This window comes from Lissotriton helveticus, chromosome 3_1 (assembly GCF_964261635.1).
Source record: "Lissotriton helveticus chromosome 3_1, aLisHel1.1, whole genome shotgun sequence".
NCBI lineage: Eukaryota > Metazoa > Chordata > Amphibia > Caudata > Salamandridae > Lissotriton > Lissotriton helveticus.
In genome coordinates, this window is record NC_136061.1 from 25297498 (window position 1) to 25315497 (window position 18000).

An 18000-nucleotide genomic window follows, 5' to 3' on the forward strand; every position below is an offset into this window, starting at 1 on the left:
TTATTCTTTTATGCAGGCCTGTGACCTTCTATTTCTGTTGTCTGAATATCTTTCCCTATTCTATGTCCACTTCCTCCCCCAAGGTTCTGACTCCATTTGTGCTTTCTTTTCTACTATTGAAGACAGTTTAGGCCTGTATTTTTTCTTTAAAATGTACATGTGTACACGTCTTTCTGCTGATGCTTGCATTGACATGAGTGGACCTTCTTCTTTTTCTACATTTATTCTAACATGATCAGACTCCAGAAGCCCTGGTGCACACGTGCAGTGTTATCAGAGCATCTCACCACCCCTTGCTAACTCTTTCTGCCTCTAGATCAGACCTGTAGTTTTAAGGGGTTGCAGAAGTGCACCAGCAGTATGAGGGTCCGTGGTCTCCACTCAGATGGAGTGAGGCCAGGAATGTACAGTAAGTACTCCAGGCACGTGTGAACAGACTCCAGAAGCACATGTACACATGTTTCTAGATTGCACTTGTAGTTTTAATAACTGGGGGTGGTGTGTACCAGCAGTATATGAAGGTCTGTTATCTCCACTGTGAGCTCTCCTAACTCTCCATCAGACTCTTGCACCTCTCACCACCTCCTCTTTCTCTTCCCTCCTCCAGGTCCAGGTACATCAGCACGGAACTGGGGATCCGCGAGAAGCTCTTTGTGGGGGTCCTCACCTCCAAGACCACCCTGGGCACGCTGGCAGTGGCCGTGAACAGGACCCTGGGCCACCGTTTGGACAAGCTGATCTACTTCACAGGCATGCGCGGACGCAAGGTGCCCCATGGCATGACGGTGGTCACACATGGCGACGAGCGCCCCATCTGGAACATGTACCAGACGGTGAAGTACATCCTGGACCACAGCATCAACGAGTTCAACTGGTTCTACCTGGTGCAGGATGACACCTACACGGAGGCCCACCGCATCGAGCACCTAGTCAGCCACCTCAGCGTCGACGCCGACCTGTACATGGGCCGGCCCGAGGAGTTCATAGGGGGCGACCCTGGGGGGCGCTACTGCTATGGGGGCTTCGGCTACCTGCTCTCCCGCATCCTGCTCCTCAAGCTGCAGCCTCACCTGGAGAACTGCCGCAACGACATCCTGAGCGCTAGGCCCGACGAGTGGCTGGGGCGGTGCATCATAGACTACACGGCCAGCAACTGCGTGGAGGAGCACCAGGTGAGGGGGTGAGAGGGGCATGTGGGTGAAAGGGGCAGTGCTCCAGCAGCACCTGTGTGGAGGAGCACCAGGTGAGGGGCGGTGCACCTCCAGCAACACTAGAAGCTCCAGGTGAAGGGGCTTGGAAGTGAAAGGGAAGAGGCAGTACTCTACAATTGCTTGGGTGACCACCAGGTAAGAGGGTGGATGGGGCAAGCGAGGGAAGGAGCATAACTCGCCCACTAACTGCATGGAGGAGCACCAGGTATGAGGATGGCTGGGACACAAGAGGGGAGGGGCAGAAATCCTCCACTAACTGCGTGGAGGGCTCCAGGTAAGGGCAGCTGGGCAAGCGAGGGAAGGGGCAGAACTCATTCACTAACTGGGCGGAGGAGCACCAGGCAGTGGCGTATCCTCCACGAAGGCCGGAGGAGCATTGCCCTGCTGCTCTTTGTGCAGTGCAAAAAGGAAAAATAAAATGATAATACGATGTTATCATTTTACTTTTTTGTCCTAAATCTGAGCCAGGTTGTCTTGATTGCTGTTTGTTTTGAGCCAGGCACGCTGGAGCTTTCTAATTTGTTGTTTTATGTAGTTTATCTCTGTATTTCTCCACGGTGCTTGTTTTCTCTAGTTCTTTTGTGTGGGTTTTATTGATATCAGGATATCAAAAGCTTCCTACAGCCACTCAGCTTTTTAACACCATGTATTGTTTCTAGATCTGTACTGGATGTTAGTTGTGTTTTTAAGTGTTCCTAATTGAGTTTGTTCCATGGTTGATAGGTGTATGCATGTAAGGTGGTTTTAGGTGCGTTGCTTAGTTTTTGTTTTATGTTGGAAGCAAGCGACTGGTGGTCTGACCATGTGAGAGGAGTTAGTTCTGTATTAGCAAAAAAGACATCTAGGATGTATCCAGCGATGTGTAAGGGTTTGTGGACGGTCTGATGCAGGTTCAGTGCATCTAAGACTGCGATGATTGTTTTCGGATAGAGCATATTCGTTTTTTGTCCAAACCAAATGTTGAGGTCACCCAGAACGCATAGGTTGGAGTGTAGTGTTATCAGCTTTCATATTATGTCTAGCAGTGTGTCTGGGAATGTTGCATTGCTAGGTGGAGGTTTGTAAAGGAGCTGGAAGTTACACGAGGAAGACGGTGTAGGATTGTATCTGCTGAAAAGGGCCTGACAATCTTTTATGGAGACGTCCTCAACTAAAGGTGATATGTAATGTTTGCCTGAACATAACAGCTAGGCCACCTCCTTTTCAGCCTGTTTGATAGCCGAGAGGACTGGCTTCATGCAGGACTGGAGCCATATCATCTCCCAACAATGATTCAGCAGTTAATAGTATGTCTGGTTTTGCTTCAGTAAGAAGGTCGTAGATGTGATGTTAGTTTTTAGAGCGCGATCGAGCATTTATTAGTAGAGTCTGGAGAATGTGCTTTGGCGATAGTGTGACTTTGTCTTGTAGAAGAGTGAGTGTAGAAGAGTGAGCAGTATTTTGTGGGCTTGTAGCAGGTGTGTCCTTAGTATTTTTATTAGGTATATGAGGATAGCAATCGTGTAGCTGTGCGGTACTGTGTTCTTCGTCCAGCAGGTAAGAAGGCATTTTGTTGGGTGTGCGGGTGTAGGTGGTGGGAGATGGTGTTTGAGAGTCAGTTGGTGCGGTGTGGTGTAACCTTGTTGTGCAGTAGACTCGGAGTAGCGAAGTTGTGAGGTGTGACATGTGGCACGTTGATTATTTTGTTTGCGTCTGTTTAGGGCAGAAGGTGTATGAGTTAGGGGTGGTGGTGCAGCACGTGGGTGATGCAGCAAGGTTCTAAATTGTCCAATGGATGAGAGGCGGTGTGGTGGAAGAGGGAAATCTTGGTATTGGAGTTTGTTCATTTGTATAGTCTGAAAGGTGGGTGTATGTTTGTAGGATGGATCAGTATTATCAGCTGTTGTGCTTGAGAGATATTGTGCTGGTGTGCGTGATAGGTTTTGTTTTTGAGGGGTAGTGAAACGAGGTGCTGATGTGTTTGTTTTATGAGATGATTTGTTTGTATAGTATTGTTTGCGAGTGGAAGCTGTAAGGTAAAGGGGTGCTGATGTGTTCGTTTTATGAGATGGATTTGGTTGTATAGTATTGTTTGCGAGTGCAAGCTGTAAGGTAAAGGGGTGCTGATGTGTTCGTTTTATGAGATGGATTTGGTTGTATAGTATTGTTTGCGAGTGCAAGCTGTAAGGTAAAGGGGTGGTGATGGGTTTGTGAGTAGAGTGTATATTGTGTGTAAGAGGGGATGAAGTAGAGTTAGGAGTGTTTGTCTTAGACTTTTGATTGAAAAGGTAATATATGTGGTGCAGTGGAGTGTAAATGTTCGTTTGTGGTAGAAAGAGGAGGAGGGTGTTGGTCGAAAGAATAATGGAAGTCTGAGTATAGGTTTGTTAGTGACAAAAAGGGGTCTGTTGGGATTAATTAGAGCAGGGAGTGTGTGTATGGATGTGATGTAGTTAAATATGTTGGGCATTTGGGTTCTTGTTAGTGATGAGTTATTACCTTTTCTGTATTGAGAGCTACTTCTATTCAATGAAACGCATTGAGAGCTACTAATATTATTAGTGTTGTATAATCTAATTTTTTTGTATGTATATTAATTCAACTAAGAAAAAGCTTTCTAGTTTAGTAAGCTATAGGTAGCTGGAGAGCTACAGTAGCTCACAAGTTACTGGTTGGAGATCCAGTGGTATAGGATAGAGTTGTGGCACTGTTTGTAGGTGATGGTGGAAATGTGTGGTAGCTGGGATAGAAGGTTGTACATATTTGATTTCTGGAGTTTTGTGGTGGGTGCAGAGACATTGAACTTTGTCTTGGGTTAGTTTGTAGTAAATGAGTAAAGTACAAGTGCTGTGAGTGTGTTACTCTGGTTGTGGATGGGAGTGTGTAGGGTGGGTGTTGTATATAAATCTGGGCAGCATTTCTGGCACTAGCCTCAACCAATCCCGAAAGGCAATTGTCCTTGTTCTCTCCGACCTTAGCCTGGACGTCCGGCCAGAGTCACCCTGAACCCTGGCCTTTAATAGCCCTAGTAATCCAGTGTCCCCTTCGGCCAATGGAAAGCCTAGCCGTAACCAGTCACTATCCCTAAGCACTAGGACCAATAGGAGACCAATCCCTTACAGCCAATCCTAATCCTATTCCCAGCATCCAATCATACAGGAAATCCTAAACCATACGTCCAATAGAAAGCCCAGCCCCAGCTACCAAACTTAAACCCATCCACCAATCCGATCACTTGCCCTAAGCCCTACATAAAATCACTGACCATGAAGCAAGCAGTTCCCTCAAAATTTCGACTGCAAATCCCACAATTCAACTGGTAAAAGGAAATTGACGGGCAAATAAACAGAAATTACTAAACAAAACAGGTGAAAAATGGTGCAATCATGGGCAGGTAAAAAACTTCAAGTTAAAAACTGTAACCACCACAAATAAAACGGGTAATAATGATGCAATCACGGGTAGAGGAAAATAGCTTTTTAAATTTCAGGGTAGGGACAGCACTAGTCTGCCTTCTTACCACCTCCTGGTCCTTGGTTCACTGCAATCTTGGGCACTGGGAAACCGTACTGAGCACCTTGAACCGAATCATCTTCCGGCACAACAGGAAATGTGGACTTTGTGAGAAGCAAGTTAGCTGAGGAACACACACTGTTGCTGCCTTCATAGCACTGGGATTCAAAGCCACTGCTGCCGAATCCAAAGTCTGCAAAGGGAGGTGAGTTGCTCCTTGTGGTGGGGTGTCACTGAGGGTTGACACCTCTTGGCTAGCCCTGCTGCGCTGTTTTGTGGATGTGGCAGATAAGAGTCTGAAGGGCCCGGGGACACATCCCTCCTTCAGCACCAGCCCCCGCCCCCACTGCCCTCCAGAGAGCCAGACTCACCGACTGAGCAAGGACCCAGCTCCCAAACGTCGACTGCCAGGGTGCCCTGCTCCAGGCCACCCTCTGCCCCAGGCCACCCTCTGCCCCAGGCCACCCTCTGCCCCAGGCCACCCTCTGCCCCAGGCCACCCTCTGCCCCAGGCCACCCTCTGCCCCAGGCCACCCTCTGCCCCAGGCCACCCTCTGCCCCAGGCCACCCTCTGCCCCAAGCCACCCTTTGCCCCAGGCCACCCTTTGCCCCAGGCCACCCTTTGCCCCAGGCCACCCTTTGCCCCAGGCCACCCTCTGCCCCAGGCCACCCTCTGCCCCAGGCCACCCTCTGCCCCAGGCCACCCTCTGCCCCAGGCCACCCTCTGCCCCAGGCCACCCTCTGCTCCAGGCCACCCTCTGCTCCAGGCCACCCTCTGCTCCAGGCCACCCTCTGCTCCAGGCCACCCTCTGCTCCAGGCCACCCTCTGCCCCAGGCCACCCTCTGCCCCAGGCCACCCTCTGCCCCAGGCCACCCTCTGCCCCAGGCCACCCTCTGCCCCAGGCCACCCTCTGCCCCAGGCCACCCTCTGCCCCAGGCCACCCTCTGCTCCAGGCCACCCTCTGCTCCAGGCCACCCTCTGCCCCAGGCCACCCTCTGCCCCAGGCCACCCTCTGCCCCAGGCCACCCTCTGCCCCAGGCCACCCTCTGCCCCAGGCCACCCTCTGCCCCAGGCCACCCTCTGCCCCAGGCCACCCTCTGCCCCAGGCCACCCTCTGCCCCAGGCCACCCTCTGCCCCAGGCCACCCTCTGCCCCAGGCCACCCTCTGCCCCAGGCCACCCTCTGCTCCAGGCCACCCTCTGCTCCAGGCCACCCTCTGCTCCAGGCCACCCTCTGCTCCAGGCCACCCTCTGCTCCAGGCCACCCTCTGCCCCAGGCCACCCTCTGCCCCAGGCCACCCTCTGCTCCCGGCCACCCTCTGCTCCCGGCCACCCTCTGCTCCCGGCCACCCTCTGCCCCAGGCCACCCTCTGCCCCAGGCCACCCTCTGCCCCAGGCCACCCTCTGCCCCAGGCCACCCTCTGCCCCAAGCCACCCTCTGCCCCAGGCCACCCTTTGCCCCAGGCCACCCTCTGCTCCAGGCCACCCTCTGCCCCAGGCCACCCTCTGCCCCAGGCCACCCTCTGCCCCAGGCCACCCTCTGCCCCAGGCCACCCTCTGCCCCAGGCCACCCTCTGCCCCAGGCCACCCTCTGCCCCAGGCCACCCTCTGCCCCAGGCCACCCTCTGCCCCAGGCCACCCTCTGCCCCAGGCCACCCTCTGCTCCAGGCCACCCTCTGCTCCAGGCCACCCTCTGCTCCAGGCCACCCTCTGCTCCAGGCCACCCTCTGCTCCAGGCCCTCTGCTCCAGGCCACCCTCTGCCCCAGGCCACCCTCTGCCCCAGGCCACCCTCTGCCCCAGGCCACCCTCTGCCCCAGGCCACCCTCTGCCCCAGGCCACCCTCTGCCCCAGGCCACCCTCTGCCCCAGGCCACCCTCTGCTCCAGGCCACCCTCTGCCCCAGGCGCCAGGCTCTCCTGAACAGACATACCGTGTTCTCTTGGCCCCTGACAGCTGAGCCCGCACTCTGGTGCAGCTTTGTGCTGCGATGCCTCGCGCTTCACCAGCGTCTCCCAGCTTTTTTGCCTTTACCAGGTCGAGGAAGCAAGTTGAAAAACTGTACAGATGTCAGGCCTCATGTAACCGAGATGTGTTAAAAGAGTGCTTTGTGTTCTAGTTTTTAGATTCTTTGTAGAATTCTGTTCCGTTTGGCTGGTGTGCACAGGCCTCCAGTAAGGAGTATCATTTCTTTCTTCTTAAACCCAGAAGAAACTTAGGTGGGGGCTGGAGTAGTCACTGCAATGGACTTGTGTCCTTTCCATCCAATGACTGCACAAAAGGAGGATAGACCGTGACTCGCCACACTACACCCCCTGCAGAGTCCTTTGCTACTCCCCCCCCCAGTGAAGCCTCCTACCCCCACACCTCCACAGCATTGCTCGTCAAATGAGAACAGGCATGGGGTGAGAAGGAAGAATTCCTCCATTTTCTTTCCCCCCTCCCCCCCCGTGGACTGATTTCCATATAGCTGGGTTCAAACTGGAATGGCATGGTGATCAAAAAAACGATGGATGTAGGCCCAGTTCTCTCTACTGGGGTGAATGTATGACATTGTTCTGCATTCTGTCCATCAACTGTGTTTTTTGCAATTTTCACCCCGAGTGGGCTGGGTATGCTCAGACGTGAGTCCCAGGCTCTCCACACTACTGGAGTCAAGCTATCCAGGCTGATGAAGGCTGATAGCCAGAAACCGGTCCTTGGATGCTTGATTCCGGTCTGGGAAAGACATGGCTTGGCGGTTCGGGCTGGACTGGTCCCATTGGGCGCAGGGTCAAGGCTGATTTGCATATGGCCAGTGTCTAACCCAGGGTGGTGTGGAGTGCAAAAAAACGATGGATTTAGGCCCAGATCTTTGTACTGTTCTGCATTCTGTCCATCAATTGTTGTTTTTGCACTCCACAGACACAGGCCTTTGTGGCCCATGAGATGATGCCTCGTGTGCTCTAGAACTGCACAGCTTCAGATGGTGCGGTCCTGGGCTATGTGGCTTTGCACTGTGCTTACCAGAGGTGATGCAAACGCTTGTCCCAATCAATGACGCGCTCTGGCCTCCTTGGACTTCTCTCATGCGCGTGTCCTCTGTCTTGAAGCTCTGTCAAGGCAGTCTAGTCTTATGACCAGGTCTGTCGTCCTCGCCTTCTCTTCAGGACACACAAACAATTCAAAAACAGGAGTTTGTTGTATTCTGTACCCCCGCATGCACACAAAGAACCATTGCCAAGCTCAGATACCCAACACCAGAAGGATTGAAACAAGTGGCTGCAACCAGCGTTTGGAGACTGCACACAGACCAGGAGTGACCCAAAGGCACAGAGGAAGGGCTGCACCCCCTGCTGCTTCCAGGAGGTGCTTGGGGGTCACCGGGCTACAATAGGGCTGATATTAGCCAGCTGTTTAGGGCTAGTATCTAATTGAGTACACATCTGATTTTGTTTATGGTACAGGACCAGTTGAGAGTGCACATCTGTTTTTTAGGTCAAACATACACATTTTCTCACGTTTGTCAAATGATTAGCAGTGACGAGGCCTAAGCTGGGGTTCTGGGCAGCCCCAAGCTTCAGAAGCTTAGCAGCTGTGACTTTAAAGACAAAAGCTATATGGTTTATATGAGCATTAGGACATGAGGGAAAGCTGCATGGACACAACCTGAGGCCTGAAGCTAGAGTCCTCATAGGGCACAGCGGCCGCCCTGCCCTGCGGTCGAAGCTCAAGACTGCATTAGGGCACAGGTTGAGGCTGCATATGCGCAACAAGACGAGGCCTGCAGCCAAATCCTGATGGGTCAGAACGGACACCCTGCACTACGGTACAAGGGGACCAGAGGGAATCCTACAGCTTCTCCTTGACTCTGTCAGCTAATACGTTTTCTGCTTTATTGGCCTTGAGCTCAGGACTCCGTCTCCTCCACAAACTCCGTGCGTCATGCATATGGGAATGTGCTTATCAAATAATCAAAATTCCCTAACCCTGGGCTGGTGGTAACTTAACACCCCACCCATTTAAACTGAGATTTAAAACTGGAAACAGTAGCTTATCATATCCAGTGAGGTGAAGCTGTGACCAGTCCTCATTTTGCAGTACATGGTCAGCTTTGGGTATGTGAGCTGGCTCAGGAACCCTACAGGGAAGTTTGTACTTCTATTTTCAAGTGCCTTGTGATTTAAAGCCTGCTGTTTCTGCTTAGTGGAAACCAGTGACCCAAGAGATAGTTGGGCTCCCTGCCCAGGGTTCACTCGGCCTCCTGAAGGGGGATGAGGGCAAGTACTGCCCCACTAGGAGAGGTGAGGAGAGTCCATACATAGCACCGCCACATGTGGCCGGAAGAACTAAACTAGATCAACAGCGACAAAACAAATAGGTTCTAGGTTAAAGGAAAAACGGATTGGCAGTTAACATAACCACAGGGTCATATCAGATGGTCTGCCGTTTGTCGTGACAGTGTGGAGCCCTCCCCGAGCCTCCACTATCTCCCTAACAGTCAGTCCTCCCCAAATTGCGTTGGGTCTTAGTGTTTCAGACCCTCTCACAGGCCCACAATTCTTGTATTACGCAGTTAGAACCTGCACTCTGCATCTTCAGCCGTGCCGTCCCAGAACCGAACACCATCATTCCAGCCAGACCCCTGTTTCTGCAGATCCAGGGTCTGTAGGCAAAGTTCCTGCAGTGCAGACGTATTGTGCTTTACCCTTTCTGTGGGCTTCTACCAGTCCTCACGCAAGGGAACAAGCTAAACAGGGACAATTTAAACCTTAGACTCTAGGGCGTTTCTGGTGTCTGTGATGGCCCACCGGATCATATCCAGCTCATCACTTGCACGACCCATTAGTGCTCAATACATTGGTGCAATTAGTTCAGTGTAGCATGTTGCACCCAGCTGAGTACCCATGGGCCATTAATTCAAAGGCAGGTGTGAGCAGCCGAAGGAATATTTGGCACACCAAGGAGATGATGATGCAGGACTAGATTGGCTACCAGGAGCACCCGGCAACAAAAAAGCAAGGTCCAGAAGAGAGGGCCCAACATAGAGCCTAGGCATCACCTCAGTCCTGCTCCCGAAGCAGCCCCCAGCGGATTCCTGTTGGAGCAGAACCACTGGGAGAGCAGGTCCCATGAGCGCCAGCACACAGTGAAGTGCAGCATTCTCCAGGCCCCCTGTAATCGGGCAAAGCAGGAGAAGCAGCCGCTGTAAGAAGTTGGCCTGGCATGTGCTGTCCACTATTCTAGTTGGCACCCTGTATCAGTCCAAACAACCCTTATTGATGGTAGGTTTAAAGACAACTTTTATAAGAAAGCTATCCTAGTGGTAGCTGTGGAGAGCAGCCTTCAGGCTAAGTCTTGAAGGCATGTAAAGTAGCTTGTTTTACCAGTCTATAATCTTGTGAATGACCAAATGAAAGGAGAGCCACACAAGGTATATAAAAAATATATATGTATTTATTCTAAACACATCCCTCTAGTCGTTTTATGAGGCTAGAGGCAAAAGTACACAAGTTAAACTTAATCAGCACACAGTAAATTAGCACAGTATAAGTTTTGCCCTAGGGGCCTCACAAACCATATACTAAGAAAGTGGTATAAGAACCACGAGTGACATAGAGACAAGGCCTAGGGCCTGTAGAACCGCTGGGGCAACCAGGAACCACCCAAGGTAGGGACGCAGGAGACCCACGGGGGACGCGTGCAGTATCTAAACACAGCCGCGAATCGCCATTGACTTCTGTTGAGAAAGATGCGGTTAGAATTTGAAAGAATAAGGAAACTTAGGAGTGGACTAGGAACAAATCACCTTCAGTACTGGACAGTTCGAGAGTCAAGACCCACGGGAGCACCGAAGTACTCGTGTTACCTCACCCAGGGAAGCCGGGTGCATAGGTGACTTTTTTTTTGTCGGGTTTCCTCGTTGTTTCCTATGGAGAGCTGCAAAGAAGTGCTGCAGGTGACCAGATGAAGTGTCCGGATGGATCCAAGGGTGGATTGAAGATCTGAAGAACCTGAAAGCAGAGGGGACAGAGTCTGGGTCACTTACCAGTGACCAGGAAGGCAACAAGAAGATGCCAGCCGATGTCGAGTGTTTCAGGTGCAGGAGATGAAGCTTGACTCTTCAGCCACGAGGACCAGGAGGCGTCGACGACAACCAGGACCTGGATTTGAGCTGTCCCACATCGGATGTCGAGTGCTTCAGCGTCGGTATTTGTATTGGACCCAACAAGCCTTGGCAGCAGCAACCCACGCAGAATGCAAAGATTGGCTTCGGAGCAGACCAGCAAGGTCTGAGGGAGTCGGGGCACGTCTGGAGCAACCAGGGAAGCCCAAAAAACAAAAGTTACCTTCGTTGGGACCCACCAGTCGACTGACCAGGGATCGCGAAGCGGCCTCGAGCAGAAATGCCAGAAGTGTACCCACGGAACACTCATGGTGTGTAGGCCCACAAGCTTAGGTGCAAAAGGTGCTCAGGGCTTGGTCTACAAGTAGCCCAATGCACAACTTCGGGAAAGCTTGGGAAGAAGGTGCACTTGCAAATATGCACAGTATCCAGGAGTTCCTGTCCCACGTCTCTCGTGACGGCTGCGGGTCTCAGCTTTGCTGTGATCTCATGTCGGCCTCAGATGTCTGGAAGTCTGTGTCCTGTGTCGCAAATCGTTCGGGATCCGGCGGGAGCCTCGAAAATGCAGACCGGCAAGATGCTTCTTTGGTACCTGTTTGAACAGGGGGGTCACTCCTTGACCCCAAGGGAGATCCTTCCGTCTTCTGGTCGAAATAGAATGTCGAAGTTCCAAGATACATGTTGCAGAGTTTCATCCAGGGTAATCTAAAGTCCTAGGGACTGGGTTCCTATACTAATACTAAGTTTAGGGCTTGGATTAACTTTAAGGTCCCACCTATGGGAGGACCTGGGGAGAGGGTGGTAACACCCCTTTCCCTTTGTCCAGTTTCGCTCCCGAGCTGGGGCTGGAGTGCCCCAGCAACCGGATTGAACTGGGGTATGCACAGGGACACCTTGTGTGCCCCCATGCACTGTCTGAAAAGCATTCACTGAGTGCACCCACCCTGCCCCAATACACTAAATCCTGTCTGGGGAGGTGGTTACACCTCCCTGTACAGGAAACCTTTTGTCCAGGCCTCCCCTGCCGGAGTTTCGTCCAGCAACAGGAGGACAGACTTGTGTCTGTGGCAGCAGCATCCATTTTGTGATGCTGGGGCTCTTTTAAACTATTACCGGTCAGGTCAGTGTGTACATGTCTTCTCCCTCTAGAAGGGTGGGTTTCTACCCCTTCTTGCAGAACGTGGGGGGAGAAAGTATTCCAAAGTGTTTGACACCAAACACGACATGTTTTGATGCAGTCATTCCAAAGTTAGCATTTACCGCGAGGTCATAATGCACTTAGGAGTATATGGTATGGCAGTATCACAGAACAGCTATAAGGAAGGGATTACGAAAGCTGCAGAGGAGCTCAGCTCGTGCTTGTGCACCCTCTCACACAAAACTAAGCACTCTGCCTTCAGGATGGGCAAGGCCTGACAAAGGAGTGACTTATAGGTTTATATGTGTCTGTATATATAGGTAGATATAGGTAGCCTATATCTTAGTAAGGGGTGCAAGCACCACCTTACCCAGGCTGCAGTAGCAGACCTGTGGTGCCATTTCAGAAGGCTTCCCAGGGGTGGCATAATACATGCTTCAGTCCCTGGTAGGCCTCTGGGGCACCTATGCCCTTAGTACCTAAGGTACCATATACTAGAGACTCACAAGGGTAACCCAGTAACCAATCTGGAGTGTACCTAATGTACATGTAATCAATTTAGAGAGGAAGCAGCTAGGCTGGGGTCCTGGTTAGCAGGGCCCCAGCCAGACTAAAGTCGATAAATCAGTGAAGCACAGCAAAAAGTGGGGGTAACCATAAGAAGCAGATCCTACTCTCCTACAGCCCCCATGGTGATGAGTCTGGGCGACACATCTTAGCAACGAGGAGGTGCATCAGGGGTGGCTTGCTAGTCCAAATCGAGGGCGCAGACCCCACCGTCACATAGAGTCACAGGTTAGAAAGGGGCCTCCAGATGCCCAGTGGAAAAAGGCAGACCTTGTGTGCCCACCAGTCAGTCCTTACTCTAGCTAGTCCGCATATGGGAGGAAACAGATATTCACATGCTGTGGATGATGTGGGCATGGTCGGGAGCTATAGAGAATATTGCCAGCCATCTTCGGCTGACAAGCACTTCCCCATCTGCACTGCCACCAATCTGTCTGTGGGCTGACCTGTGTGGCGTACCTTGGTTCTGACATTGGTGCCATGCTTCTTGGTTGGTCTTGGTGGCGTTGCTTGGATCTAATGTTTGTGCTGTACTTCTTGGTTATCTCACAGAGTGCCTCTGGGCTGGCCTCTAAGGCATCACTTGGGTCTCACGTGTGTGATATTCTTTAGTGCTTATCATATAGGGGCCTGGGCCTAAATTGAGGAACAGGGTCTACTGCGACCTTGACATTTATATAGGAAAAAACAATATACCCTTCTGAGAATGGATGTAAAGTTGCCTCAGTATGGTACAGTGTTCCTGCTTAGTGTGTGTGGGCAAATGATTCCACAATGATGTTGCAAGTACAGAGAATCCAGTCACCGCCACCTTTAAAATGTGAATTCGGAACCATCATCTAAAATTTCTGATTCGCTTTTATCTTTATTGATTTGTCTAACTTTAATCTGACGGGGTTAAATTTGACACTGATCGATTGAAACTTGTGTAGTCTGCTTGGCTAATATGGGTTTTAATAAATGTATACATTTTTTGCTCAAGCCAGCCGAGATTGTCGACGATGAATCTCTGCATGGAGCATCTTTTGAGGTTAAACCATTAAACGGCTCCATGTTCCACTCCCTTATTTCAGTTGAGCCAGATTAGCTCTCCTTAAGGTTCCTATCTTTTTGTCACGGCTTTAGTGTTTTCATTCAGCAGCCGGTTGAGCTGGCGGATGGTTCCCCCTCACGTCCTTATGTAAGTGAATCCCTCTCAAGTCCATGTAAATGATGCTGTGGCTAGTTTACAGCCCCTCCGGAAACTTTATACCATAATAAAGAGGCACAATATATTAGCCTCCAAAAAGGTCCACTCCTGGATAACTATTGGTATATTGAGAAGGTAAGTTTATGTTATGGATAGTTGCATAGCTCGTTAATCACCTGTGAGGGTATCCAGGTGCTTTGCAGGGAGTTAGGCAACTGTCTCCTTGGAGAGGTTATTCTAAAAGCCAGCTCTTTAGCTTCTTGCGGCATTCGAGAAGCGATGAGGAGGCTTTGATGGTAAGTATAGCTTTGTTCTTTTTTTTTTTTTACAAATCTTTTTATTAACAATGCTCCTATCATCAAACAAAACAGGACTATCATGATAGTGCATGTGGTAGAATCACAGTCTACAGTACAGCATAGAATCTCCAATGGTCCAGGTGAGGCAAACAATTATTGGCATCACACTCCTGACCCACCCCCCCTCTCTCTGTACTTCCTCCATGGCCCCCTACTTTTCCGCCATTTCTTAGTGCATCCCCAGCTTTTATAAATAGTTTCCTCCGCCCTTTGACACCAGTCCAAGTCACGCACCCACTGGTCCCATTGTGGCGGAGTCGGCCAACCTCAGCCCCTTGCAATGTTCCTTTTGGCCACCCCTGCTGCCAATGCCAGCCACATTTCCTTATATCTAGTCCAATCCGAATCCTGCTGAATCTATCAGCAATAGCCATCTGAGTTCAAGCGGGACCGGTGAGCCCACCACGGCTGACATAGAGTCAACCACCTTAGTCCAAAAGTCACCATCTCCGGGCAGTCCCATAATATATGATAGAAGGTGCCCTCCACCTGGCACCCCTGTGCACAGAGGGCCGACCCACTTCGTTCCCAGGCGAAGAGGTGAGTGCGGGGGTAGTACACCCGATGCAAGATCTTGAGCTGCACCAGCTGGAACCTGCAATGTATAGCAATCTCACTAGGGCTTTGTAGGGCGTCCTGCCAGTTGTCGTCCTCTAATTCGCCTATGTCTTCCACCCACCCTGCCCTCAATGACGTCAGCGGGTCCGACATATTATTGATGAGTTTGCTGTATATTGTAGAGGTGGGTTTCTCTGCTATCGGCTCCAGGAGCAACCTATCTTTCTGAGGGGAATCCTCCGGGATTGACGTCCCATGTTTAATATGGGCCTGTAGGGCATGGGAAAGGCATATGTCTTGGTAATGTTGTGAGTCGTGAAGATCATATTCTTGATGAAGATAGGCAAAGGATCGTGGGGCATCCCCCCTCCAGACATCCCCCAAGTATTCAATGCCTATAAGTTTCCAACCTCTGAACCCAGTCAAACTAGACCCCTCCTTTAGTAGGTCTCTATGCCACAAGGGGGTTCTACCAGTCAGGGAACCAGACCATCCCAAGAATCTATTCACCTCCCTCCACACTGGACCACCACCCCTGTGTGAGACGCCAATCTTTTCCTGGCCTCAGAGCATGGAGAAGCGGTTCACAGCTGCCAGCTGGCATAATCAGCCGGTCTACTCTATACGCCGGCTCCGACTGATCCGCGTAAACCCAATCATTCACCACTTGCAACTGCGATGCCCAATAATAAAGCTTGATGTCTGGGAGGGCCAGCTCCCATTGTATACTCCCCTCGTCAACTTGCAGAGTGCTATCCTGGGGTTGCCCCCATCCCAGAGGAGTGTCCGCTGAGCTTGTTATATTTGAGCGAATATTTCCTTTGGAATCTGGTAAGGCATATTTTGCAGGATGTAGAGCAAATACGACATAGCCAGCATCTTAAACAATGCTGCCCGGCCCATGAGGGAGAGCGGCAGCTTCCTCCAATGATTCACGTCAGTTCGGAGGCGCGCCAATTGCGGTTCTATGTTCCTGGCGAAGAACTCCGCCCTGTCCCTCGTGATGTATACCCCAAGGTATTTAAAGCCTTGTAAGGCGCTGGAAATGGAGCACCCGGTCGGAATCCGCGGGGGAGGTCCTGAGAGTGGAAAGATAACTGACTTTGCCCAGTTAATGGTGTAGCCTGAATAGCTGCCAAACAATTCGAAAAGGTGCAGGGCCCGTGCTAGCGACTGGTACGGCCTGGCCATATATAGCACAATATCGTCCGTGTATAAGGAAATACGCTCCTCCCAGTCATCGTTCAACGCCAAGCCCCAAAACGACACGTCCCTCCTTACCCATTGAGCCAATGGCTCCAGGGACAAAGGGCACCCCTGTCTCGTGCCCCTCCTCAGGGGGAAGACCCTGGACACCGCACAATTGACTTGCACTCTTACCACCAGTTGCTCATATAAAAGTCGCACCCAGCTGCAGAACTTCGGACGGAACCCCAGTCGCGGAAGCACCATGAACAAATAGGCCACTCAATACTATCGAGTGCCATTGAGGCGTCCAGCGCCATCAATGCCGTCAGGGCGGACCCAACATCCTCTGTCATATATAGCACTCCATAGAGGCGGCGTAAATTGTGTTGGGTGCTCCTACGTGGCATAGACCCAGACTGATCGACGTGGACCAAGTGGGGGAGAACCACTAATAGTCAGCTTTGTTATTCTTAACTCCAAATCTACCCACCTTGAAAATATATCATAAAAGTACGTAAGAACAGTGAATTGTACTTTTCTAAAGATGCTCATCTTGATGTTATAATTGTAATCTATATTCTTGAATCTATGTTTGACAGAGTATTTTAAAAGCTTGATTGATTTGATTGACTTGATAGAACATCCTTCCAGATCCAGCTGTTTCTTGGTGTATCCCCGGAGATCCTCCCCTGTGGTTGGGTGTGGCGGCAGTAGTGGTTCATTCTTTCAAAGGCATGTTCCTTTTTTGATACTGTGCACTGTGTGTTGATCTTATTGTACCTTAAGCAGAAGCTGTGCTATCCCCTATGGGCTTGTCGGGGACAGCCCTACAAAGGGGAAGGGGGATCCTCCAGCTTCAAGAGATTTTATTCTTGGAATGTGTTCAACTTCTAGTGGTTGACTACTTGTCTGTCATGGCTCTCAAGCAATTTCTGTTTCAGGATGTGGCCTGATGACATGCGGTGCTTTACAAATACGTGTACTGCTGATGTGGGTGTGAATAGTGTGGAGGCATGGTCCTGTCGCTCACCAGACTCATAAGTCCAAGCTTTCAAAGTACCAACCCATGCAATGCTTTTACCTTAGCTTTAGTAACATTTAATCATCTTTAAGTTCAGAGTTCATAACTGAGGGTTGGTGTTGGGGTGTTTCTGAGCTCTTGTTGCATGTCTGCATGGAACTCCTCATCTCTTCCAAGATCTCAAGAAGTTCTTATTTCTTTTAAGGTAATGTCGAAAGTGTATCCCCATAACTTTGGCTGTTACTTTTCTTTACCCAGCATTAACATGAGTAGTTAGGAGTCCTGCTTTAGTGTCTTGGGGTACGGTATAAGTCTAAATCAGAAGCAGGAAGAGAGTGAGATGTAGTCACCAACCTAAAGTTCTTGTGTAGTTCTCGTAGAGCTGGGATTAGTATTGCAGACAGAACACTCGAGTCCACACACTTGAGGGTTCAGGGTTACTGTAAAAGGTAGTGCTGTAAATATCCATGTACAAGTCTTTAGAGTCCAATTACTGTTCTCACTGTACTCTTTGCCTTCCAGGGCGTTTGGTACCGCTACTTCGAGCTGGGCAAAAACACAGATCCAGAGAAGGAGAACGACCTACGTTTCAAGAACGCATTCACCGCCCACCCAGTGCTAGACCCTATCCAGATGTACCGTCTGCACAAGCACTTTGCAAAGATTGAGCTGGAGAGAGCCTATGAGGAGATCCAGCAGCTGCAGGTAATCTATGGAGAGGTGCCGTGTGTAGCACTCTGGACACCAGGGTTGTCTGTGGAGAGGCATCACATGGACCACAGTACTGAAGATCTCAGATCACAGTACTGAAGATCAGGTTGGCTCTCCAAGGCTACTGGCGCACATAATTGTGCATAGTTTGTGCTCGCATGAGACTTGAGAATCTTACTAAAAGGCATTTCTTTTCTCAAACCAGTTATCCTGCTCAAAGCATTTGTTTGTACTGAGAGTTCATGTGTGAAGTCATGTAAGTTACCAGCAAATTCTATTTTTCTCTAGACAATCAATCAATCAAGACATTTGTAGAGCGAACTACATGGGGTGGGGGGGGGGTGCTGCTAGTGATCGAAGAACCAGGTCTTGAGGAGTCTTCTGAAGGCCGGTAGGTCTTGGGTCTGCCGTAGGTTGGTGGGGAGGGTGTTCCAGGTATTGGCGGCGAGGTGGGAGAAGGATCT

General features: G+C 50.7%; 1 protein-coding gene across 1 annotated transcript in view; it reads left to right on the plus strand.

Moving 5' to 3' along the window:
- The window catches only part of CHPF (chondroitin polymerizing factor), a 149380-nt gene that overhangs the window by 109767 nt on the left and 21613 nt on the right, over positions 1-18000 (plus strand). Inside the window, exons 2-3 of the mRNA XM_078679135.1 lie at positions 608-1172; positions 17348-17530. Of these exons, the coding sequence (XP_078535261.1) occupies positions 608-1172; positions 17348-17530 (748 nt within the window). The remainder of the gene's footprint in view (positions 1-607; positions 1173-17347; positions 17531-18000) is intronic.